The 26,608-nt window shown below is 41.1% G+C and overlaps 1 protein-coding gene across 1 annotated transcript in view; it reads left to right on the forward strand.

Moving 5' to 3' along the window:
* The first annotated feature begins 251 nt into the window (after positions 1 to 251).
* Positions 252 to 26,608, forward strand: part of LOC139469472 (xanthine dehydrogenase-like) — a 49,073-nt gene continuing 22,716 nt past the window's right edge. Inside the window, exons 1-18 of the mRNA XM_071251653.1 lie at positions 252 to 648; positions 6,336 to 6,388; positions 10,223 to 10,392; positions 11,124 to 11,284; positions 12,478 to 12,634; positions 13,206 to 13,452; positions 14,725 to 14,798; positions 15,862 to 16,011; positions 16,385 to 16,490; positions 16,878 to 17,026; positions 17,172 to 17,279; positions 18,015 to 18,081; positions 19,570 to 19,670; positions 20,299 to 20,454; positions 22,749 to 22,871; positions 23,342 to 23,437; positions 23,854 to 23,911; positions 25,247 to 25,396. Of these exons, the coding sequence (XP_071107754.1) occupies positions 611 to 648; positions 6,336 to 6,388; positions 10,223 to 10,392; positions 11,124 to 11,284; positions 12,478 to 12,634; positions 13,206 to 13,452; positions 14,725 to 14,798; positions 15,862 to 16,011; positions 16,385 to 16,490; positions 16,878 to 17,026; positions 17,172 to 17,279; positions 18,015 to 18,081; positions 19,570 to 19,670; positions 20,299 to 20,454; positions 22,749 to 22,871; positions 23,342 to 23,437; positions 23,854 to 23,911; positions 25,247 to 25,396 (2,164 nt within the window). The 5' untranslated portion in view covers positions 252 to 610. The remainder of the gene's footprint in view (positions 649 to 6,335; positions 6,389 to 10,222; positions 10,393 to 11,123; positions 11,285 to 12,477; positions 12,635 to 13,205; positions 13,453 to 14,724; positions 14,799 to 15,861; positions 16,012 to 16,384; positions 16,491 to 16,877; positions 17,027 to 17,171; positions 17,280 to 18,014; positions 18,082 to 19,569; positions 19,671 to 20,298; positions 20,455 to 22,748; positions 22,872 to 23,341; positions 23,438 to 23,853; positions 23,912 to 25,246; positions 25,397 to 26,608) is intronic.

The following is a 26,608-nucleotide window of genomic DNA, read 5'->3' on the forward strand; positions in this document are numbered from 1 at the left end:
GACATATAGATCCATGTTCGGCAGTCAATCACACATCTTATTTAAGGACATATAGATCCATGTTCGGCAGTCAATCACACATTTTATTTAAGCACATATAGATCCATGCTCGGCAGTCAATCACACATCTTATTTAAGGACATATAGATCCATGCTCGGCCACCATCCATACACTCGATCAGCGCTGGTATCGGATAGTGTCCCACGGCGGTTCGCTGTGTGACGGAAACTGTGTCGCGTACTGCAACAGTCAAGGCTGCTTGTACTTGCAGTGTCGAATATTGAATAGTCAGTGAACGTGGCGGTCTTATGCAATCTACGCTTGTATTAGGTTATTGACTAATACATGGGTAAAACTGAGTCGATGGTTGAGCACACATTGCAGTGTCACTGCTGAAGTGTCTTTCGGCGAACTTTCTCGACGTTGATCACCCTCGGAGGGGGTGACTCGACGGAAATCCAGTTGCGAGGAGGGTCTGTGTCGGCCGGTAGTGGAATGTAAACATCCACCCAGTTATAAACTGACCTGGGACGAGGACTTCGTACACCGCCCGTAGCAGCCAGTAACACAACGCCGGCATTGAACCACTTTGTTGACTGACATTGCAAAATGCCTGCCGTTGGGGGTTTGAAAATCACGAAGAGAAGGTAAAAATATTTTTTTACATATTAGGGGTGTATCGTGAACCCAGCTGCCCATTAGCCGTTAGTGAAGCTTGTGCAGGATAGGGAGAATTATCGATCGTTATGTGTGGTGTTTTTGTGTAACTATATGTGTCAGGTATAACGACTTCGCTTGACAAGCCATTCATAGATATATCTGGTATGTTAGTTACACACTACAATGTGATATACCAGAAACTGACAGCGGCAGGAGATATTCGCTAATTGCCGAAGCGACATTTATAAGCCATTTCCTTCTCTGCGGAGCAACGGATTATTAAGTCAGTTTGACAGACCTCAGCCATACCTAACTGTGGCTTGCAGTGTCGTTTAAGTGACTGTATTTATGTAACGCAGTTCTTTGCCTGGTGTAAATGAAATAAACATGTTGGATATATTTTTGTTCAACAATGTATTCATGAACTCCGGGGTACACACATTTCTGCATGACAAGGAATTGTGCATGTTAATTCTATGTGCATAAACATGGAGAATATGCAAGTCATGCCTGTAGAGTGAGTGACGGGGAGCGAGTCCAAAGCTCAAGGTAAGGATTTTTTCATTGGCTCGTCCCCGGCTTTAACCACATGACGTAGCAGTTTATGAAAATATGGCGGACAGAGAATAGACGGGTAGAGGCCACGTTGACAATGGACGACATTATTATATCTCGTTACGCAGGTTATTTAATTGCCCGATACTAATCATTGTGTGCGCATATGATATCATACACAGATCCAAATATGATCAACGTATGACAACACTATTACTAAGTCATGTTGTGATGTGTTTTCAATAAGAATTAAGAGTACCAAACACTAGTTTTTCGAAGATGATTACATTTAAATACACTTGTACGGTATAGTTATGATCACAATATGCAAGCTATCTTTCTCAAACAGGTGTAAACGCGCGTGTGATATGGATATAGCGTGTGTGTGTGTGTGTGTGTGTGTGTGTGTGTGTGTGTGTGTGTGTGTACGTGTGTGTGTACGTGTGTGTGTACGTGTATGTGTGTGTATTAGTGTGTGCATGTGTGTTTGTGTGTGTATGTATGTGTTACGCGTGTGCGTGCGTGTGTGTGTATATGTGTGTGCCTGCGCGTGTGTGTGCGTATGTGTTTGTATGCGTTATCAACATTTTCCTTCCTTGGTAATGAAGGCATTTGTCGAGCACTGAAACTAAAGCCTTATATTTCATTAATTGATAAATTAATATTTCATTTTCCACAAATATAGTGTTCACCCCAGTCGTAGTCGTATGCCTATGTACCCATTCCCTAATATATTTTCAAGCACCGGGGGACTACGTCTACGACTCATTGACGTCATATTCCTTTGTTACTGCATATAGCAATAGATGATCTACCATATGAACTGAAGTACTAAAGAAACATGACACCTATCAATGGTAATATTTCGAAGCAAAACTCAAAACCATGCTGAGTTTCAGCAATAAAGAAATATTCTGAGCGAACACTACCTAACGCCGTCATCTGCCATTGGTGGTCATACAAGACATATATTACCAGTATATTACCAACTTTTCTAGCTAGGACAATATAATGTCACACAGACTGATCGCTCCATTACTCGGATTACACCGATGACACCTAGTTTTTTTCACGTGCCATAGACTAATAAATAATATTTTCTGTGAATCAAATCAAAATAGTATGCTTTTCTTTATATTGGAAAGAAAAATGGGGATATCAAGTTTCGTTTGTACTTAAGTTTATGTTTGCACAATATTATTGGAACAAAGTTCTACTTTTCCACATTTCCTTCAGTAATCACGTACATATCGGGTTTATAATGCCGATGTGATTTCGAAAATTCATTTTCAGTCAACAATTAACGGTTATTAACATAACTCTTATAAGATGCTGATAGGAATTTCTGTTACTGGCAGTATTTTGAGGGAACATATTTGTCAGTCGTATTTATCAGATATACTGATCAGTAGTAAACATTTCAACATTGCTATATCAAGTGTGTTATGCACGTGTTTCACACATTTTGATGTGAAACTGACACTATTTGTGAAGGGTTTCAGCAGTTTATTCACGTGTCATGTTACAGATTCACGGAGCTTGTCATAATGTTGCACATAACAGCTGGGTTGCATTGGCAGCAATATCATTGCGGGTGACACCGATAGCATTGTGTGCATATAGTACCAGTGTTAGGAACGATCTGACATTAAGTACCAGTGTTGGGAACGATTCGATATCAAATACCAGTGTTAGGAACGATCTGACATTAAGTACCAGTGTTGGGAACGATTCGATATCAAATACCAGTGTTGGGAGCGATTTGAAATTAAGTACCAGTGTTGGAAACGATTCGACATTAAGCACCTGTGTTGGGAACGATTTGACATTAAGTACCAGTGTTGGAAACGATTCGACATTAAGCACCAGTGTTTGGAACGATTTGAGTTTAATACCAGTGTTGGGAACGATTCGATATCAAATACCAGTGTTAGGAACGATTTGAAATTAAGTACAAATGTTAAGAAACGATTCGTCATCATGTACCATATATAAATACACAACCCGCGGAATCCCCAAGGCTATTGGAGAGAGAGCACGTATGCTGTACTGACGCAATCCCCAGCTAACAGACACAGGGACCGTTCTATGCCTGACAGGATCACTCAACTCCGACAGACAAATGGATGTCAGTTCTCTATTTGTCAACGTGGTCAACAGCATCGTTGTGGGGGAGGGGGGTGGGGGGTGGGGGTAGTTTGTCATACACAAATATATATACATATATGACACAAATATATCCAATACAGCCCATGCAAGTCTATGCTATTTAGCAAGTCTAGATTACAGCAGTATCGCCTGACAACACGATCCTCGGAAAAGATGGGGCGCTGAGTACATTATATCATTGTGCCAACATTATGTGGAAGAAATCTAAAGAGCGAACCAGGTCGCCAACGGTTGCCACGAACATAGGGATGACAGATCAATGGTCACAATCGGTCTAAATCTGGACTTCGAATCCGAGATGATAAGATACAGCCAGCAAAAATATAATATTTTCTGTCCCGTCCGCTTTCGCACGGATGATAACTCGCGCTCAAAACAAACTGGGTAGGTGTTGTTGAAGAGGGTTTTTGATTTGTAGTGAAACGTAGAAGGCCGGTAGAATCTAATACCAGTAACCCGAACTCCTGATGTTATCATTGTAAGGTAAAACTGTTCCGTGATCGGGCTAGTAGTGTATTCACTAAAGTACCTCAGCATTCTAGTTTTAATTGAGTGTAAGAGGTAACCGTCAACGTTAAACTCATTATTTAGTTACTTCTGCGTATGTTGATATCAAGTTTCTGTCCTCATGCTAGTTTTATGTTTATCCGTCTTTTGTTCGTCTGTTTAGAAAATCTGGTTTGGTAACTTTGCTAGCCCGGTTGTACGACTGAAGTACCAGGGAAATGTATACACAAAGTCATAAATAAACATACCAACATATCGTGATGAACACCATAAACGAGCACCACTTTCATAATAATGAAACACTAGAAATTAGTAAAATGAGTGTTCTATTATGATGGCACTGACGACTCGTCTACAGCTAGGGCCTGGTCAAGAGAGTGTCTGGGATCCCTGTACAGATGGCTGTATACTGAAATACATTTAAATGTAAATCTCAGAACTGCGAAACGTTGTCATATGCCGACATTCACCCAGGCATGATCGTGCTTCTCATTCCATTAAGCCACGTTTATCAACAAGCCACATAATGTGACACATATTCACATTTACTGCTGCTAGTGCTGTTGTGTAACGCACATGTCACAGGTGTATTCAGGCCTCACTCTAGCTTGCGAGTATTAAAGGAGCAGTGGGTAGCCTTGTGGTTAAAACGTTCGCACGAACCGAAGACCCAGGTTCGATTCCCAACTTAGGTGCAATACACGACGCCCATTTCTAGTGATTCCCACCGTGGTATTGCTGGAAAATTGCTAAAAAGCTTCCTAAACCCATACTCAATTATACTCAGTCTGAGTATTGATACTTCATCCGAAATACATCTCCTCTGTGAACTAACCACTTAACTACGTGCATCCCGGACCTGTGTGATTAAGGACACGTCCTATTCTATTCACCACAGTCCATTCATGATATGTCCTTTCTTCTCAGTGAATGCCCTGATTTGTGACAATTTCCTTACTGTGTACACTGCTGTGTAGACTCAGTGAAAGAGTATGCTGGCAGTATTACGCCGAATGTCCCGGCATTATGTGTGGGTTCTCTTGCTGAACATGTATTCATTTAATGGGAAAGCAAAATCATTTATTGAAAGCCATCATCTGTTGATGTTATACAATAAGTCACAATAATTGTTCTTAAGTTAAAAAAATACATGTCGGTTCACTTTTAACACTTGAACCATCTTTTGTTACAGTTTGTTGTTAAATTGCTTTCTGACATGACTAACTAGTAATTCTTTCCAGTGATATAATTGAACTTTCAGAACTTATTAATATTATATGATAAGTATTATACCTTCACTTAGTGTGCATGCCACCATTCCGTGTAGGCCAAGGGCGCTTCGCGTTAATTGTCCACAGGCGGGTCCAGAGGGGGTCCAGAAGAGGGGTCCCGAGGAGGTGTCCAGGGGGTCCGTCCGCACCCACCCACCCACCCCACCCCATCAAACCCCACCCCACCCCACATTTTTTTTTTTTTTTTTTTTTTTTTTTTTGGGGGGGGGGGGGGGGGGCGGTGTAGTTTGTTGTAGGCTGTGAATTGACTGAGAGAGTACTTTCATCTTGTGGACCTCGCCTTTTAAAACTGCTGGATCCGCCCGTGTCGTGTCACATCACATCCATGGCTTCATAACGACTCGGGTTACACGATACGCTGAATACTTACACACTGTCACCCTGTTCGGCATATTCCATGTTCATCATCTGCATTTACCTCAAAAGCATTACTTTTTGATTAAAACGTGTTTCTGTGCGCATACATGCTGCATCTATTTAGGAATTCCTCACCGTTTACAAGTAGACGGGTCAGTTAATGTGTCGCTGTCAGTGTGCTGTCGAGATACCAGCATTCATTCTGGGTCACCCACCACCCTAAAGCAGTTGAATGTATGTTATCTTTTGACAGCGGGACTTCTAAAGAAAATAAAACAAATTACGTTACAGCGTTTTCAAATAGGCACAACATACAATAACGATAAGGAAGGTGTAATACAACATATAGCGCTAGCCCTGTTGGAAGAAAATCTTAGCAATAATAGATTAATCATTTTTTTAAAAGGCCCTAAAATACTATCATGGTTATGACAAAGGAAATGTATTTGGAAAAGAAAATAGCACAGATGCATCCAAACCTTAAGATGCAAAATCACACATTGACGGTTTAGAGTGGGAAGTGGCTGGTCCTGAACTGCAAACAGAAAGCCTTCTGTTTCACTTCTCAGGCCAGCCGACTTCATCCAAATGAAGGATTCTGCAGGATTGCTGACATAATCTCGATGCAGTGGTCGTTCAGATAGCCTCACCTTGAAAAACTTATGTTATTATAATTATTATTGTTGTTGTTGTTGTTGTTGTTGTTGTTGTTGTTGTATTCATATGATTAATAATTTGTACTAAATCCATCTAGTTTCTTTACATGTACAATATCTTCATTTGGTTTTCCCCAGAACGGAGGACATCAGCCCCGTCAACTTCTCCATCAATGGAAAACCATACACAGGTAAGCCTCCGTCTCACAAATAGCATTATGCATCGTCGTCCTGATAGTCACCCTTCTGAGGTTGTATCAATGTGTTGTAAGGTGGCGGTTTAATCAAGGTTACAACATTCAAGGCCTTAGTGAAAGCTTTCAAAACATTTTATGGAGGACATTTCCAAATTTATCGCAACAGTGACAAACATTATGTCAATTCAATTCCCTATTTTGATTTGAACCATATGTTCCCCTGTTTCTTTTTCAGGTGAACAATTGATTTGCCTGTGCATGTGTTTGTGACGGGTGCCGCCGGTGAGGCAGGATACGCTCACCTTATCGCGAACACTTGATATCATCACTATTTGATAGTGATTCAATCAATCTTTATTCATGGTACTTATGATGCCAAAGGCCAAAAGTACATTGTCTGGGGCGTGTTACAAATTCATACGTTTTCTTAGTTTCATAGCATGATAAATGAACATTGATAATTTCTAATAGTTTCTGTACAACCACAAGTCATTAATTTACAAAATTTGTTACCGATTGGGTTGCGGTAGAAATAGTTATTTAGATATTTTGCTCTTAAATCTTTATACACTGGACATACACATAAAAAGTGATATTTATCTTCAATACAATCAGTTTTACAAATCCTACAAAGTTTGTGTTATCTTGAAATACCTTCATATCTGCCTGTTTCAATAAATAGATCATGTGAGCCACAACGAAATCGAGAAAGAGCTGTTCTAAAATTATGTAAATTTACACTTAATAGATAAGGTTCTAGTATAATAGTAGTCTTAAATGTAGAGTAGTAATTTGCTTTTCTAGAACTGGACAAAGAACCATGCCGTTTTTGGATGTACATATCTTTTAAGGTCTGTGTCAAACGGGAGAAGAAATGCTGTGGCATATCTACATGTTGCTGTAACCAAATATAACCATATCCACGTTCGTATCAATGTTTTTAACTTTTGATGCCCAATTTTGTTTCCCGTGGCTGTCGTAGAGAAGCATCATATTATAACATTTTCTAGGGTATCTTGAAGATGGCATATTTAATAGCTTGACCCAGTATGTAATAACCTTTAAATAACTATTGACATACATGGGAAACCGTCCGCATTCACCATATACCCTTGCGTTTTCTGTGCTAGATTTTACACCAGAGAGCTTTTTACATGCATATAAATGTATTTTCTCAATAACATCCAAATGTTCTAGACCCCAAATTTCTGATCAATACAATGGAATCGGGCTTATTTTTGTATTAAATATTTTAAAATGAACATCATATGTAATATTGTCCAGAACTCTAAGACTTTTTAATATGCCTACAAAACTTTTCTTGGCTTGCAATGAAATGTTATGTGCATTCCATGACCAAGTTAATCTACTTGTAAAACACACGCCTAAGTATTTATAAAATGGAACAACTCTGTAAAGCCATTTTTCTTTTCTTGATATGTTACCACCATTTTTAAAAACTACAACTTTGGTTTTATCCATATTTACAGTAAATTTTGACCCGTCACAATAACTCTCTCATACATGTATTTGTTTTCGCAAACCATGTATTGTGCTCGAGAACATGACTATATCGTCAGCGAAAGAAGCAGAAATAATTTAATAGTTTCGGGGTGTAGTTGTATTCCATCAGTGCAATTATTTTGGATTTGATATGCTAAATCATTTATGAAAAAGGAAAATAAGAAGGGACTTCATATATACCCTTTTCGGACACCCATGCTACTTACAAAATTATCCGATATAGCGCCATTGTTCCGGACACACACCTTCACATGTTTATACAGAGAGCACAATAACTTTCCAATTTTGCTACTTAGCCCATGTCTTTGATAAGTTCCAAATATGGTAATAAAATATCTGAGGAATATTTAAAAAACTTTGCTATCACATTATCATTTCCAGATGCCTCATTATCTTACCTCTTTAGATATTGGACATTCAATAATATCAGCTGTTACACTGTCAACGTTATCTTTGTTGAATTCCATGTCACATTCCTAGAAATGCTTAAACCAGGCTTAAATATCAATATCATTTTTGCAATATCTATTTGGTTTAATGGGTTTTAGCGATGACCAAAATGTTTTAGAATTATCTATGCTTGATTCCAACAGGTTCTGTTTTTGTTCGAAATATTTTTTCTTTTTTTTCTTACAAACATCGTTGTACTGATTTCTTACTCTATTATAGTCTGTTAGTGATCCTCTGTCCTTATTCTTCCAAAGTTATTTAAACGTCTACATCGTTCCTTTTTAAGTAGCTGGCATTCGCTATCAAACCATTGTTGGTCATATTAACAGCCCTTATTCATTTTCTTCATATCAGATGCAGCAATAATAACAGCGTCAATAATATACCCAATACTTTCTTCAACGTTAACAAATGCTACATCTACAGCCTTCTCCAGTAAATCATGAGCAGTCCCAGAAATAAGGTTTATTCTAAACTGTTCAGCCTTCTCTTCAACCCAGGTGCGGTCGGGTAGCCTAGTGGTTAAAGCGTTCGCTCGTTACGCCGAAGACCCGGGTTCGATTCCCGACATGGGTACCATGTGTGAAGCCCATTTCTGGTGTCCCACGCAGTGATATTGCTGGAATATTGCTAAAAGCGGCGTAAAATCAAACTCACTCACTCTCTTCAACCCACACAAATTTGAAGGAAGCATTGTTACGTGTATTGCGTGACATAAGGTCACATACTAGCGTACGCAAACTAGTCGTGACAGGAAGGTGTGGTGACTCGGCTCGACACTGTATGTCAAAGCTATGGCACATATCAAACAATTCGGACGAGGCAATAACATAATCCACCACACTCGCACCCTGGTTTCCTATAAAAGTAAAATCTCCCATCCCGGCGTCTGACCCGCACCTTCCATTCATAGTATGTATATTTAGTATACTGCATAAATCTAGTAAGCTCTTACCAAAATTATTCAAAGATAAATCCACAGAAAATCTTTTTAAGCTGAAATTGTCTAACAGAAATCCCCATACACTGGTATCATGTCCATCGAGATATTCAAGGATATCATCTTCTACAAAATCCGATTCAGTGCTAGTTCTGGCATTCATGTCTCCCCCAATCATCAAATAAACATCATCACAATGTGCTATTATAGTGATAGTGATTCACAAACCCATGCTCATGATATTGTCGGAATCGAACAATGGACTCTGTTTTTAGCAGCGATTTCTTATGAATATGGAAAGGGTTTTGTCGCTGATAATTTTATACATACAAGTGCCTTTTCTAGCGTTATTTATAAAATGACAATGTTATTGAGTTTTATGCAAGACAATTAACTCGAAAAACCGATAATCGGTCCCTCAGTGAGTCCGTCGCTCTCACCATATTCATATTCCTATAAGAGACATTCCTTAATACATTGAATATGTCTAACTGATAATTTTCAATGTTTTCTTTTTGTATATATGTCTGTGTGAAAGGTTCATTTTCTCTCGTTCATGGTACCCCACTCTTCATAATTGTATTCCTTGATTTGTAAGACTTAGATACTATTTGTGAAGAAATGTCTTTGATGGAACAATAGGGTTAGCCTGAAGAGTATTCCTTAAGGTATTCTAAACTAATACAGTTTGGTTTGATGAATCATGGGCTCGGGTGATGACCTTTGTATTATAATATTTAGACTTTGTCATGAGTAAGCCCCAGAAAAACGGTTTTCCGGGAAAGCAGGGTTCATCTACATACATATGCAGCTATGCGAACTATCTTGTATACTTCTTATTACAAATGCCAATGGAAACTCTAAAGTAAGAAAATAGACGATATAATGATATATTCGGCTTTATTTGAAAATAGTGAATGGCGAATATGACCTGACGACGTCCCTCAACGACTACATCCGCGAGGGCGCGAGTCTGAGGGGGACCAAGGTGATGTGTAAGGAGGGAGGATGTGGTTGCTGTGCCGTCACTGTCACCAAACCTGACCCCAGCACCGGGAAGGACACGTCATTTTCTATCAACTCCGTAAGTGTACGGAACGATTCCTGGGACCGTGTTTATGTTGAAGTAGGATGCTATCTGTATAATTCCAGACCGTTCAGATAGATGGATTTCGAGACGGTGACCATTTGAAGTTCTAAAATCCAGGACTCAATACATTCAACCTGTCTATGAACCACAAGCTAAGCCATTCTGCGAACCTCCAAACATTCAACCAGCCCTTGAAGCACAAGCTTAAGCCATCCTGTTAACCAGTCCATAAACATCAACCATTCCATTAACCCTCATATTCAACCAATCAAAGACAAACCACACTCAATCAATCCTTCAAACTCCACATTCAACCAATCAATGTCAACTCAAGATATAATCATTACACAAAACGCAACATTTATACCACAACGGGAACCTCCAAGTACAACCATGTTATCTAAGACCTTATCAGTATTTACGACACATTTATCCGGGGCTGTTGGTATTACACCTTACCCTTTAAACACAACGGAAAATGTTTCTTTGGATAATCGAGTTATCGATAATCTGGCTTTGGCGTTTTATAAAATTACTTACTTTGTTGGTAATTGCCCTAGTGCCTGTGTCCCCTGTACAGTGTGTCACTGATGCATTATCAATATGTATCCCCAGTGCCTGTGTCCCCTGTACAGTGTGTCACTGATGCATTATCAATATGTACCCCCAGTGCCTGTGTCCCCTGTACAGTGTGTCACTGATGCATTATCAATATGTACCCCCAGTGCCTGTGTCCCCTGTACAGTGTGGACGGCTGGGGCATCACCACGACCGAGGGACTCGGGAACTCCAGGGATGGATTCCACCCAATACAAAAGAGAATCGCAGAGTTCAACGGCACTCAGTGTGGCTACTGTACTCCAGGGATGGTCATGAACATGTATGGGTAAGTGTGGCTCCTGTACTCCAGGGATGGTCATGAACATGTATGGGTAAGTGTGGCTCCTGTACTCCAGGGATGGTCATAAACATGTATGGGTAAGTGTGGCTCCTGTACTCCAGGGATGGTCATGAACATGTATGGGTAAGTGTGGCTACTATACTCAAGGGATGGCCATGAACATGTATGGGTAAGTGTGGCTCTTGTACTCCGGGGATGGTCATGAACATGTATGGGTAAGTGTGGCTACTGTACTGCAGGGATGGCCATGAACATGTATGGGTGAGTGTGGCTACTGTACTCCAGGGATGGTCATGAACATGTATGGGTGAGTGTGGCTACTGTACTCCAGGGATGGTCATGAACATGTATGGGTGAGTGTGGCTACTGTACTCCAGGGATGGTCATGAACATGTATGGGTAAGTGTGGCTACTGTACTCCAGGGATGGTCATGAACATGTATGGGTAAGTGTGGCTACTGTACTCCAGGGATGGTCATGAACATGTATGGGTAAGTGTAGCTCCTGTACTCCAGGGATGGTCATGAACATGTATGGGTAAGTGTAGCTCCTGTACTCCAGGGATGGTCATGAACATGTATGGGTAAGTGTGGCTCCTGTACTTCGGGGATGGTCATGAACATGTATAGGTAAGTGTGGCTCCTGTACTCAAGGGATGGCCATGAACATGTATAGGTAAGTGTGGCTCCTGTACTCCGGGGATGGTCATGAACATGTATGGGTAAGTGTGGCTACTGTACTCCAGGGATGGCCATGAACATGTATGGGTAAGTGTGGCTACTGTACTCCAGGGATGGCCATGAACGTGTATGGGTAAGTGTGGCTACTGTACTCCAGGGATGGTCATGAACATATATGGGTAAGTATGGCTCCTGTACTTCGGGGATTGCCATGAACATGTATAGGTAAGTGTGGCTCCTGTACTCCAGGGATGGTCATGGACATGTATGGGTAAGTGTGGCTACTGTACTCCAGGGATGGTCATAAACATGTATGGGTAAGTGTGGCTCCTGTACTCCAGGGATGGCCATGAACATGTATTGTTAAGTTTTGCTATTGTAAAAGAGAGGTTACATCCATTTCTAATATCATCAAAGCTGCATATATTTAATTTATATTTTATTAAAGCCTCATATATCTTACTGAAATCAATCAATTCTTTTCTTGAAAATTAACAGAATTTTACAAAAGAACGCTACTCCGACCGAGGAGGAAATCGAAGACCAGTTTGGCGGAAACATCTGTCGGTGTACCGGATACAGACCCATCCTCGACGCCATGAAATCCTTTGCGAAAGACTCCACCATACCCGGCGCATCATGCATTGACATTGAGGCAAGCGCTGTTTCGTCATGAACCAAGCAAAGTAGAAACTGTGTATTTCGTTGGCAAGGCAACCTATGGTGTATACTGATTCAAGAACTAATAGACCATTTAAATGTTTAGACGCTAGGCTGGGCCATGTCAAAGTAATATTATTAGCCCCAACCCAATAGTTCAACTAGCGTTAAAATCGTTTCTGGAAAACGGCCCTGAGTGTCTTATTATGTCGCTCTGTGGTTCTCACTATATGATTCCTTAAAACTCAGTCTCGACTGAAACGTTTCCAGTGTTTGATGAAGACCGGAAGTACCACGCAGTCATCCCGGGGTCCTCACTGCACCTCTTCATTGATTCAAATTTGTTCAAATTTGTTCAAATTAAACTTTTCTTTTCTCGTGTGGCAGAGAAGCGACAAGTTGAATTCCTGCACAAACAATCGAACAGACTGCATGATTGTCTGTGTGTCAATCATCTACCGGTGTCGAGATCTTGGTTCTTATCTAACGGGACATAGCATGTCGATCAATCTCTCGTACGTTACTATTTGTTGAATGGTTCCCATGTTTTACGGTCAATTTTTCAGGATTTGAAGATATGCCCCCGAACTGGAAAATCGTGTGAAGGACATGGCGACTCCTCCAACGGATCATCTGCTAACGGGAGTTCCGCTAATGGCTCCAGTGCTAACGGATCCGCAGATAGTGTCGGTTTCCTGGTCAAGACGGGTGGAAAGAGCTGGTACCGACCTCAGACTCTCAAGAACCTGGTCCGTATTCTCCAAACCAACAAAGGGGCACAGGTTCGACTTGTACATGGAAACACAGCGTCGGGTGAGCCCTTAAGTCGGACATAGTGAGTGAGTGCGTTTGCTTGAACGCCGCCGCTTTGAACAATACTTCGGTTATAGCACGGCGTGTCAGCTTCACGTGGGAGGGAAGCCCGGAGTAACATAACTGGGGCGGGTATAATGGTAGGGTTTGACACAGCCCATTACCTTCGGTGAAACCCACGAGCTGGATTCCTGGGCTGACAAACCTACAAATCTGATCAGAACGATTACGGGAATCGAACCCCCGATGATTTGTTTCTGGCACGTTTCTGGATCCATATCCAACAGCTGCGCCTAAGACTCCATCTCAAATAACTTAGCCTTCCGTGGTAATAGCTGTTTATTTAGGAGCACATCAGCATCTAGATGTCTCCACTTTATTTTCACTTCCACAGATTATATTGTGCAGAGTTACGTCCCTTCTCTACAAGTGTCTGGTGGATGGGTTGCACTGGTTTGTCAACAACATGACATCGCGCATAGGTTTCACCAAACCCACAACCTTCATCCCACAGTATCACTTTGTTGTTGTTGGTTCCTTTTCAGAGAACCACCATGTATCTGTAACTGTAGTGTTTCTAGTTGCAATGAATATAGCAACTTAACTGTAGCCATTAGGCCACACAATTTAATTTTTCGTTTCACTGCCCCGAGCCGCTACTGAAAAGCAGCCGGAAAAGAAAAAAATAAACTTAAAAATAATTATTTTTATTATGTATCCCACTAGTCATATAGACCTCAATAAATAATGCTATATATATATATATATTACATGTCTAATTCACCATCAGTGATTCAAGAAGCCAGCTGCAGTTTTAACTCATCAGCCGAATGATTTTCGTATAAATAAACGATTGACATAGCTATTTATCTGTATTTTGACCGACCTTGTTGGGAAAAGCTGGAATAAATTCGTGAAACATAAAAATGAAAAAGTGTGGCCTTATGTACACAATTCATTTTCTTGAAATTAGGGAAGCAAAAGCTTAAGTCATCCTCAATGCGTCCTACAATTATCAACACTAGCCAATGAAGCGAGAGCGTCGACATAGCTCCTGTCTCCAGCAGTTGACACCGCACCGCCCCCTGATAACATGGGAACTCAGTACCTCTGTGCCTAAGACACAGAGGGCACTGTCGGGCTACCTGACCTGATGCAGGCAACACATGTTATAAGCGAGCGACGCAATGTCTGCTGTTCCCCGTTCTTGACTGAGGGACATTCTATTCATAACCGTATGACAAGATCCTTTATCTTTTCCCCATGTTCCAGGTATATTTAAAAACGAGGGGCCGTTCGACGTGTTTGTGGACTTGCATGACATCAAAGAGCTGTACAAGATTGAGGTGACACACATCATACAATACATTAATATAATATGGCGGTATTATGAGTAATTCAATCATCACTTGCCATTGAGAAATAATATAATGAACGTTCTTTTCATAAGACGTATGAAAGAGAATAAATGCATTTTCACTTCTGGGACGCTTTATGCAATCAGTGGTACTTTTCTTTCATCTATATAATCCACATGGGGCAGACAAAGTCCCAGGTGCCTCGTGCTTGTCATAGTGTTTGTTGTTTAACACCACACTAAGCAATATTCCAGCTGTTTCACCGAGATCTGTAAATATTTGGATCAAAACCGAACAGTCCAGTGAGTGAGTGAGTGAGTGAGTATGGTTTTACGCCGTAGCCATGTCGGTAATCGAATCCGGGTCTTCGGCGTGACGAGCGAACGCTTTAACCACTAGGCTACCCGACGGGACAGTCCAGTGATTGATACGGGCAATGATTCACGCCGTCAGTGTACGATGACACCCTATCAACTAAGCTTGGAATAAGAGTCGTTGACCGGGATCCGCTGCTTGCAGTGTGTGAGGTGGTTGACTATTTGACATGGTGACCCGAAATCGGAGATTGGTGTTCATCCTATAGACCACTGGTCATTCTGCCCACCTAGACTCGAATATTAACGGGCCACCGTACCATAGTAGAACCACTGCTGACAATCGCGGGAAACAACATTAACTCAAAGTGTTCAGGTCAAGTCTTTGATGGGCATTTAGAAGTTTGGAGCACATGATTACATGACTTCTATGGATAGCAACTTCAGAGCACTTGCACTTCCATCATTCACCAGATCACCTGTAAACAGATTACAATTAATAACAGACCAAATAGGCAGTTTCTCAACTTTTGTATTTCTTCTTCAAATTTATTAACACCGTTGTCACCAGTCATACATGTTGACGATTCACGTCTTTGTTCTACGGCGCCAAACTTCTTACACGATCAAGCCGTACAAGGATTAGGTGTTACCCTCCCCATTTTATCAAGAACATTCCAACAAATAGTTGTGATCATTTGTACAGATTGAACAATGCCATTCACTTTGTGGTTTAGGTGTCTGCAAACAGCGTCCGATTCGGGGCTGGTCTGTCTATCTCCGCCCTCATCGACGCCCTGCAGGAGAGGGCGGGGGACAAGGGCTACAGCTACTTCAACGGCATCGCAAGCCACCTCCTCAAGATCGGCAACGTCCTCGTCAGAAATGTAAATATCCGCATTTATGATACGGTGTATGTCCAACTTGTTTATTCACCGTTATTCGAGTCTATGTGTAATGATAGCCAAAGTAAACTCACCAATAAAAGTAACACAAATGTATCAATGATTAGAAGCGTTACAATTTAGAGTAAAATATATGTACTTGACATTAAGTTATAGTACAACTTATATTTTGTAACTTCAAGTCCACACGCTTGTCAGTTAAAGTGAAACTTATGAGTTTGAAATACTTATTTAATTGCACGTGAACATGAAGGTACAATTGTAGCTGATGGTGATGCTAGTATGTAGGTATGTAGCTCAACCATTCTCGCGAGCACGCGCACAGGGGCCTTGTATTCTGTTGCCTCTCCCCCAGGCTGGGTCATGGGCTGGGAATCTGATGATCAAGAACGCCCACCCCGACTTCCCCTCCGATGTCTTCACCCCCATGGAGGCCGCAGGGGCAAAGATTTTCGTCCTAGGTGTGTTCACGCTTGATAGCTGCAGGACAAGATTCCATGTATCAACTGAGTAGTCACAGAGATATGTTTACAGTCGAATACCATAACAGAATTCCCACAGTGAACGGAAATATACTGGCATTGTTCGTCACTTAGTGAATGGTATTGTAATAATTGTATCATGGATTCTTATGGCGATGTTGTGACGAGTCAGTGACAATAGCTATATATATTTGGATTGCCATTTGTATGAAGCCATATATCTTCGCACAGGTTAGCTTAATAAGTGTCATATTTTGGGATTTATTATTTTGCCAATATCAAAGTAATAAAGTGCTAAAACTTATGTTGTACTTTCAAGTTGATATATAAGATTTATATCCCGTGGTTTGGCCCCTGTGTGTTCAGACAGCAAGGATGGTAGTGTCAAGTCTCACACGCTGACCAGCCTGGCCCTGAACCTGGACATGACGGGGAAGATCATCACATCCATTGAGTTATTCAAGCAGCTTGACAAATACAGGTTCCGGTCTTACAAAGTCATGCCGAGATCACAGGTATATTACTTTCACCTGTAAAGTTAAAGGTTATGTATGTCCTCGAAAATTTCTAATGAAAAGAAAACTGATGTCAACTTCTATACCGAGTTTAAAACATACCCATGTGCTGTATGGTAAAGTATGTGCGGTACATGTCTTCCAGAATGCACACGCCTATGTGAACGCTGCCTTCCGGGTCACTATCGAGCCAACAAAGTTCCAAGTGCTGGGAAAACCTTCCCTTGTGTATGGCGGAATTGATAAAAAGACGGTGAGAAGTGGTAATAGTGTTGGTAGTAGTAGTAGTAGTAATAGTAGTGATAGTAGTAGCAGTAGTAGTAGTAGTTGCAGCAGCAGCTGTAGTAGTAGTAGTTGTAGTAATAGTAGTTAGTAGTAGCAGTAGTAGTAGTAGTTGCAGCAGCAGCTGTAGTAGTAGTAGTAGTTGTAGTAATAGTAGTGATAGTAGTAGCAGTAGTAGTAGTAGTTGCAGTAGCAGCAGCAGCTGTAGTAGTAGTAGTAGTATAGTGGTGGTGGTAATGGTAGTAGTCGTATTAATAATAGTAACTTGTTTGTTGTCAAAGTTGTAGGGTAGCGGTAGACGTAGGAGAAGTGGTGAATGTAGTGGTAGTGTAGTAGCAGAAGTAATAATAGTAGCAGTAGTGGTGGTGGTAGTGGTGGTTTTAGTAGTGGTGGTAGTGGTGGTAGATGAGGGTAATAGTTTTTGTATCCGTATCAGTGGAAGTGGTAGTGGTGGTGGCAGTAGTAATACTGTACACTGCAGCAGCAGCAGTAGAAGTAGTAGTACTAGCATCTTCTGTGGGAGTATTTGGATGACCTGGCTTCTACTTCAGTCCAGTCTCTTTAGTCAGATACTGATCTTGACGTTATACTACGTATATGACGGTAACAATACATAAATGCATTGCAAATGACACGAAAGTTCCATCGCTGTACCAATACTATATCTACCTGTACTTTACGACCATGTTTAACTTCATCTCTCCAGATCCACGCTACAAAGACAGAGGAGTTCCTTACAGGAAAGACCCTCACGGACCCTGCAGTCCTACGCGGTATGCTGGATATTAGTTAAACTTATTATGCTCTTAAGTGTGAAAAGCTGAAATGTCTTACGTTTAGAAAAGAGATATTTTCACAACAGTGACAGAAAGTGAAATGCTCACTACAGTGAAAATAACACTTTGCCGGAACTACGAGTACTTTCCACACAAGCGCTACTTCTCTTATCCCTGTACCTGAACTGTCCGGACTTCGGAACACTTACATTTCAGTGAAAATATTTTACATGCAGCGAATGATTACCAGCATAAGGGATGTTCTCTTGCATTACTTGTTTGAAAGTGTTCCTATTTCAACAGCCATCCATCAAATGCCTTGCTTCACGATCGTAACATGTTAATTGTTTAAAATAGACTGCAATACCTCAAACAGAAAATGAGTATTCATTAATTCACAAGATTTGAAATTAAAACATTCAATTCAAATATTTTATGTAGTTAATTATTATTTATAATTATGTCCTTCAAATTAGCACGAAATCTCGTTTGCGTGCGCTTAAATTGTTTTGGGTAATTTGTTTTAAAAGGAGACTGTCAGCTAAAAGTGAAGTAATAATAAATAGGATATGTCATGTGTCGAGTGAAATATGATATATCGCTTATCAAGTGTCGTGGAAAAGGAGATATTTACACTCATGGCTGCGCCACCAATGAAAATATCTCCCTTTCCACGTCACTCGATTAGAGATACATCACATTTCACTTGAAACATGAAATATCCTCCATGTTTCCAAAAGAGAGGAAAGGGTTTACCAGATATTATATTGCTTTCCTCAAATACACATTTTCCACGTGAAGGTGCCAAAGTTGAACATATTACAATCTTATTAAAAGCAGACCTATCACTCCGATACGACAGCTCTCTGCGTGGAGGTCGAAGTCACCTCCATACAATATCTCGCAAGCGAACGCCGAGCGAACTTTGACCACCCTATCTAAATGAAGGATGCGTGGGTGCTTGAGCTAATCGAAAATGGAAGCTTTCGAAAATGATTCGATCTTAGGAAAAGAAAACCGCCACAGAACAGAAATATACCCTCAAGACTAAACCCTTTTGGGCACAGATGTCATGGCGCTCTAAAACGTCTGGATATATAAAATATCAACAACAATACAACTTGAGCGGCTATATTTTTGGCATTCGGAATTCCTTGATTATATCCGTTTTCGAGATACAGAAATCAGACATGCTTATCTGTATGCTTCGCTCACTCGTACCGAAGTACACACGTTCGATAAAGTTCGCAAATGTAGACTGTTTGGGGTCAAATATTGGAGTCTTAAGCTTAGAAGGCTTGACATTGACACACTGATTAGAGTGTTCATCTAAAGCGACTTGTAGAGGTGACCCCGGATCTTCTTCGATGTCTTATCGGAGGTAAACATCTGATTTTAATGACATTGAACATATTTGTGAAAATGTCCAGCGTAATGACCAGGCATTTAGGCTATATGTCAATGTTTTACTTTGTTATCCAATAGGTGCGCTGGATTCTCTGAAATCAGAGTTGAACCCCGAATACGAGGCAGTGCTAGCAAGCGTCGAGTTCCGGAGGAACCTGGCCGTCAGTCTCTTCTACAAGGTAAGGGAATTGAACGTTTCCCCAGCAGGATGAACAAATTAAATGTAACTTGAAACAACATTAGTGTATATAATTGTTAGGGCTCCCGCAGACTATTTGGAGGTTGGGAATCGAGCTATTTCGAAATAAATCTAGACACGATATTGCAACATCTTCCCGGCAACTGTTGACCTAGCTGTTGTGTGAAGAATTTGTTTTGTGGAACCCATACAGGGATCATCAAAGAATTTTCTTTGGCGCCATATTGTCTTGGGACGAGAGAGATAACTCTTTTCTATACAAATCTTCTGGCCATGTTGTAAATGATTTGGAACAAATGAATGGTTCATTTGATGGAAATGATGATAATTTGATGATCACTGAACGGAGCAGAACATCCAGCATTTGCAGGCACATGAGAAATTCCGTATTGAAGGACAACATCTGATTTGAATTAAATTGAACATATTTGTGAAATTATCCAGCGTAAATGACCATTTAGGCTTCATATCATATACAGGTGTTTAATCGTGCCGTGTAGAGACGGTGGGGGTTGATTATTTCTCTTCTAGGTAAGACAAACACGCCACTCACATGTTACGTCCTTCTGTCAAACACAGATACAGATCATTTGTCATTTGTTCCTCAGTTCATCCTCAACATCTGCGAGTCCAAGACCTCCTCGGTGCAGTCCGGGGGAGTTCCTCTGGAGCGTCCACCTTCCAAGGGGGAGAGAGATTTCCCAGAACAAAAGGCGGAATGGCCTCTGAAACAACCAATGCCCAAAATTGCTGCCCCATTTCAGGTGTGTATAAACACTTCGTCATCCATGGTAAACAGCAAATCTCTTTATGTTGAAATATACGATTGGATAGATATACGTGCTATACAGAATCTATCATAAGGCTGACGGCCAAAATAAATTTACGATAGTTTTAATTCTCTCAAGGTTAAAATATACAATTGGATAGATGCATGAAGTAAAATGTATTAAAATGATCAAAATCTCAACGAAATCAACAATTAAAATGACAGTCATACAACATCCGATATTGGCATGACAGTTGCCCGAATTGAGGTGAGCTTTCAACGTAATGAGAAATATATAAAAAGGGCACACACATCTAAAATCGCGCATGTTCAAAGACACGTCACATTAAAAGTGTGTATGACCACCCTCTGCTGCAAGACAGGCAAAAAGTCTCCAGCTCACAGAAAAAGTTCGTCAATTACTTGGTTCATGCATGGCGTCGTAACCCAACTACTGATTACTTGGCACATGCATGGCGTCGTAACCCAACTACTGATTACTTGGTTCATGCATGGCGTCGTAACCCAACTACTGATTACTTGGTTCATGCATGGCATCGTAACCCAACTACCGATTACTTGGTTCATGCATGGCGTCGTAACCCAACTACTGATTACTTGGTTCATGCATGGCGTCGTAACCCAACTACTGATTACTTGGTTCATGCATGGCGTCGTAACCAACTACTGATTACTTGGTTCATGCATGGCGTCGTAACCCAACTACCGATTACTTGGTTCATGCATGGCGTCGTAACCCAACTACTGATTACTTGGTTCATGCATGGCGTCGTAACCCAACTACTGATTACTTGGCACATGCATGGCGTCGTAACCCAACTACCGATTACTTGGTTCGTGCATGGCGTCGTAACCCAACTACCGATTACTTGGTTCGTGCATGGCGTCGTAACCCAACTACCGATTACTTGGTTCATGCATGGCGTCGTAACCCAACTACTGATTACTTGGTTCATGCATGGCGTCGTAACCCAACTACCGATTACTTGGTTCATGCATGGCGTCGTAACCCAACTACTGATTACTTGGTTCATGCATGGCGTCGTAACCAACTACTGATTACTTGGTTCATGCATGGCGTCGTAACCCAACTACTGATTACTTGGTTCATGCATGGCGTCGTAACCCAACTACCGATTACTTGGCACATGCATGGCGTCGTAACCAGACTACCGATTACTTGGTTCATGCATGGCGCCGTAACCCAACTACCAATTACTTGGTTCATGCATGGCGTCGTAACCCAACTACTGATTACTTGGCACATGCATGGCGTCGTAACCCAACTACCGATTACTTCTATTGTCCAATCATTATAAACATATCTTCTACTTCTATTGTCCAATCATTATGAACGTATCTTCTACTTCTATTGTCTATTCATTATGAACGTATCTTCTACTTCTATTGTCCAATCATTATGAACGTATCTTCTACTTCTATTGTCCAATCATTATATACATATCTTCTACTTCTATTGTCCAATCATTATGAACGTATCTTCTACTTCTATTGTCCAATCATTATGAACGTATCTTCTACTTCTATTGTCCAATCATTATGAAGGTATCTTCTTCTTCTATTGTCCAATCATTATATAATCATATATATGTATATACAAACGTCCCCATACCTCGACGTTACAACGCAATTGTCCCGTGTAGATTTCGGAATAAAACTGGTCTCCATGGCCTATGTTGTCTCTGAGCGGCGACTACCTTGGATTGGATGCTTGTACCCTGACTACATGGACTTTGCTCATACCATCAACCACTGGTTTGTCATTGCAGGCCGTCATGGTATAGCTCAAATAGTGCTGACTGCGGAGTTGAACCAGTCTCACTCACATGACATTATATTATTTCAGTGTAAAAGTTTACCCGTGGTATCAACACGATAATCGTGCTTGCAGATGACAAACGTGAATGATGTACTCATGACAACTCAGCGCGTCTTGTGTCTCAAATCCTGTTCTTCTTTGCATAAGAGTTATTAGATGTTGTTTTACGCCGCGCTCCGCAGATTACAAATTCCAGCCAAAACACTGGCTGATAGAACGGTGAACGATCTACACCGTCAGGTTCGATGGCACACAGTTATCTAAGTACAGATTCTACCCGTCCTGCCATCGTGTTCATCAAATGGCCCAAGTTGCACTGGGAGCCTGTTCTTCAACCTGCTTCTATTAACTGTCTGAATCGATTATTCCCTGCTCACACACTTTTCATTTCATATTTATTTATGTTATATATTTATTATTTGATGTAGGCTTCTGGCGAGGCGGAGTTCATCAATGATATGCCGTCCTCATCAAAAGAGTTGTCTGGAGCTTTCGTCCTGACCTCTGTTGGCCGAGGAACTATTGACCACATTGATCCTTCGGAAGCATTGGTAAACGGACTCTTGATTTCATAAAGCTTCTAAATTGTAACTGATTTCCATCACTTTAGGAGGTAAATGGTGTACATTTTTCAACATTTTTCTTCTATATATGATGTGTACTAACATAGTACTGCTGACACAGAGTTTACACAGAGCCAGAGTTGTAAATTTCTTTTCTTGAAACGGGTGTTCAGTAAAGTGTTTTACGGATTACGAGAACTGACATATTACATGTACTATCTACCAATCGTAACATTCCGTTATTGTTCGGCCTGGCCCGTAAAAGTCGTCAGGGGCGTGCTGCCGAGTGTGTGTGTGTGTGTGTGTGTGTGTGTGTGTGTGTGTGTGTGTGTGTGTGTGTGTGTGTGTGTGTGTGTGTGTGTGTGTGTCTGTCTGTCTGTCTGTCTGTCTGTCTGTCTGTCTCAGAGAGTGACCGAGGGAGGAAGGTGATATAATTACTGTTTTATTTGTTCACGCAGCTGATGCCTGGAGTTTTTGACTTCATCACAGCCAAAGACGTAGTCGAGAACAACACAATGCCAAACATCCCCGGCATGCAGTTCCTCCCAGAAGAGGTAAATACACTTGAATTTTACCGTCAGACACAACCCGAGTAATTCTTCACCTCCTGCGTACGAGTTTGGTCAGGGAACGATTATCTCCAGTTTGCTAGCTCGAGATGTGTATCTTCCTGTCACAGCGTCGATATCGACTCCGATAGGGCCATATGATTGTTTGTCCGTTCGTTGACACCTCCGTCCCTTCTCTGAATTTGGAAAAATAAACTTGAAGCGCAGATGACAACATTACTACTCATAGCTTCTTTATCTGCGCCGTATAGCAAATAACGTGTAAATAAACAAATACATAATATATTCGAGAATATGTGTCCAGGTGATTATTGATATTCAGTGATATAAGACACCTATTACCTGCGCAGGGATTGGACATTTGTCCCATCAGTTTATATTTGAACCTATTTCTTTCGCAGCTCTTTTGCAGTGGAGACGTAAAATACTCAGGGCAATCAGTGGGATTCGTTATTGCGGGTGAGTGAACTTCATGGCCCTCGGTGGAGTATGGCTGGCGAGGCGTGTACCGTGGCAATCTGGCATGTAGGAGGTACCTTATACCGATTGCTTATGGTTATCAAACTGGGGAGTAGGTTTAACTTCAGATTTCTTGTCTTGACGCTTCATAATCCCGATCACTCACATCACTTTGATGCATAGTAATCCACAAACTAGGCTCATCCTAGTCTCACCAAGTGAAAGTATGGACGAGAATCTACTGAAACAGTTCGCATATTTGAAAAAGACAAGGTCATACTTCAGAAAGAAAATTATGTATCACAAACCTACATGCGCACAGCGCGGCATTACGGTGATGTCAAGGTTAACCATACGGGGTCAATTTATCGATTTTCGGGATCCGAGCAACTTTTCTTTTTCGACCCGACCAAGTTTTTAGGATTGTGTTAGTATGATACCCACGTGTAACCTTCTTATGATATGGATATCCCTGCTATTCAAGGAGGCGACGAGGCGCGGTTGGCCCAGTCGTCTAAGACAATTCCTTGTAACGTAGCGTCACTTATGTTTGCCAGAATACGATAATCTTGTAATCGAATCCGAGATTCGCTCTAATTATTGTCGGCACCATACCCGTGCTCTTGGGTGCCCGCAAATTGGTAAGTGATGTATGCCTGCATTATTTACAGTTTCCCTGCCTTTAAGGTCACTGTGAGGAACAATCGAGCATTCTCTCTCTACAAAGTTTTTAAACAGCGTCAAACGAATCTTGCTCGAAAATCGTTTGGTCAGGGTTACGGCATTAGTAAACCTTTCTCGTGATATAGTAGACATGTGGAGGTTCCAAATTTGATGCTTCAGAGTGACCAACATGATGTCTGATGCAATTCCCTATTTTGACTTGTTCCCGTGTTTGTTCAGGTTAACACTTAACGTGCCTGTGGATGTGTTTGGTATTTTAGAGACCGCTGGATACGCTCATCTTGTCACGAACATCTGGTGTCATCACCATTTGATAGAGGTCCAAATGCTTATGATATAATTGGAATCGTACAAAGTATTTTTATGATCATGGCAAGAGTTTTTGCCTCTTTAAATCCCACAGTAAATTGATACGCTGATTAAGATGCAATAATACAAACTAACTCACCCACTGTTCGTTTGCCTGTATGTGGGAGGTACACCATGCAGGCCTTAGGCGTCACTACTTCGGTAATACCCACGAGTACTGATTGGCTTTGGACAAATTTATAAACGTTATCAGGGCGAACCGTTGATCAGTCTTACAGTGCCATTGATATATGAACTAATATCAGAAAGCTCCATGTCAATCTGAATATGTTTATTCTCCAGAATCTCAAACTCTGGCCGATGCAGCTGCTGACAAGGTGAAGGTCACGTACAAGGACGTCAGACCCGCCATTGTGACTATCGAAGACGCCATTAGAGAGGAGAGTTACCATGCCAACCCTTTTGTAGATCATAAAAATGGAGAGCCGGAGGGTACGAACGCACGTAGCTACTTCATTCCCTCACCCGTTCATCGATCATTACTGTACCCTGACTGAGCCACGGCTCCACACGTTGAGAAACGTGTGCCAATGTATCCTGTACGCTTTGCAGCGTATTCCAGCATCTCAGATTGGATACACAAAAATGTTAGGTACCATCTCCACCAAAATGACAGATGTCCAAATATATTCTCCTTATTCCATCGAAAATGAACAGTCATTGAAAATGACAATGAACTCAGCAGGCGTAATTCAAAATTAGCATACCGTTTTTATTAGTTTCAGTAAAATCAGTAATGGTACTCTCGTGTCACTGGATGTTCTGGTTCATCGATCACTTGATTGTCTGATTGGCTACAGGCTGACGTCGCATGGCAGGAGTACTGCTGTGCTGCGTCAGGCAATAAGTACTTACTGTTTTCATCCAAATTGTATGAATGGCTGATGCTGGCATACTTACCCTTTTCGTGACACCTGGTGTCATCACTGATTTTAAGTGGTTCATTTATATTTAATTTTCACTGACTTTTGTACGCCAGGTGGAATCTGTTTCGGCAGAAAATCTAGGCTTGTTATTCTCTTGCATTGGCCATTTATATTTGAATGAGGAAGATAGATCGTTAACGAAATCCGGTATGGGGTTTTGATAACACGATGGGGGTCATTCACGAAACAGCTACTTCTTTCCGTTTTCGATCCTTGCTGTGACATAGAGACCAGCTGATGGTGTACTATGAATGAAGTCGGAATACGGGAAACCTCCGCCATAAAGAACGATATTTCCACTGTATATCCTATATACTAATTATACTAATTGATTTATGATGGACTATAACTGCTATGTTTGAATATTTAATTATGAACATACGTTTGTTCATTTGACTTTAATGCTGACCGATGAATCAGGTACCTTGGCCCAGTGGTCAAGGACCAACAATTCTATGTGCAGAGTTGTGTCCCTTAGTCAGGGTCACCCTTATCTCTGGTTTCTGTCATGGGTTAGAAGTTAGCCCTGAAGAAGGCCCGTGTTCGTCAGTACGTTTGTGTCATTCAGCTTAACCAAAGTAGTACGATTGTAATTTTGATCGTTCAATAAACGTTAAGCTGACACATCGTAATGTGACTGACATACTGCTCCAAGTTCAGTCTCTCACTATTAGTATATAGTTCCACTGATAACAGCGCATGGGCACTGATGAAACAT

Source organism: Haliotis cracherodii, unplaced genomic scaffold (genome assembly GCF_022045235.1).
Source record: "Haliotis cracherodii isolate W230 unplaced genomic scaffold, xgHalCrac1.p SCAF_2, whole genome shotgun sequence".
Lineage (NCBI taxonomy): Eukaryota > Metazoa > Mollusca > Gastropoda > Lepetellida > Haliotidae > Haliotis > Haliotis cracherodii.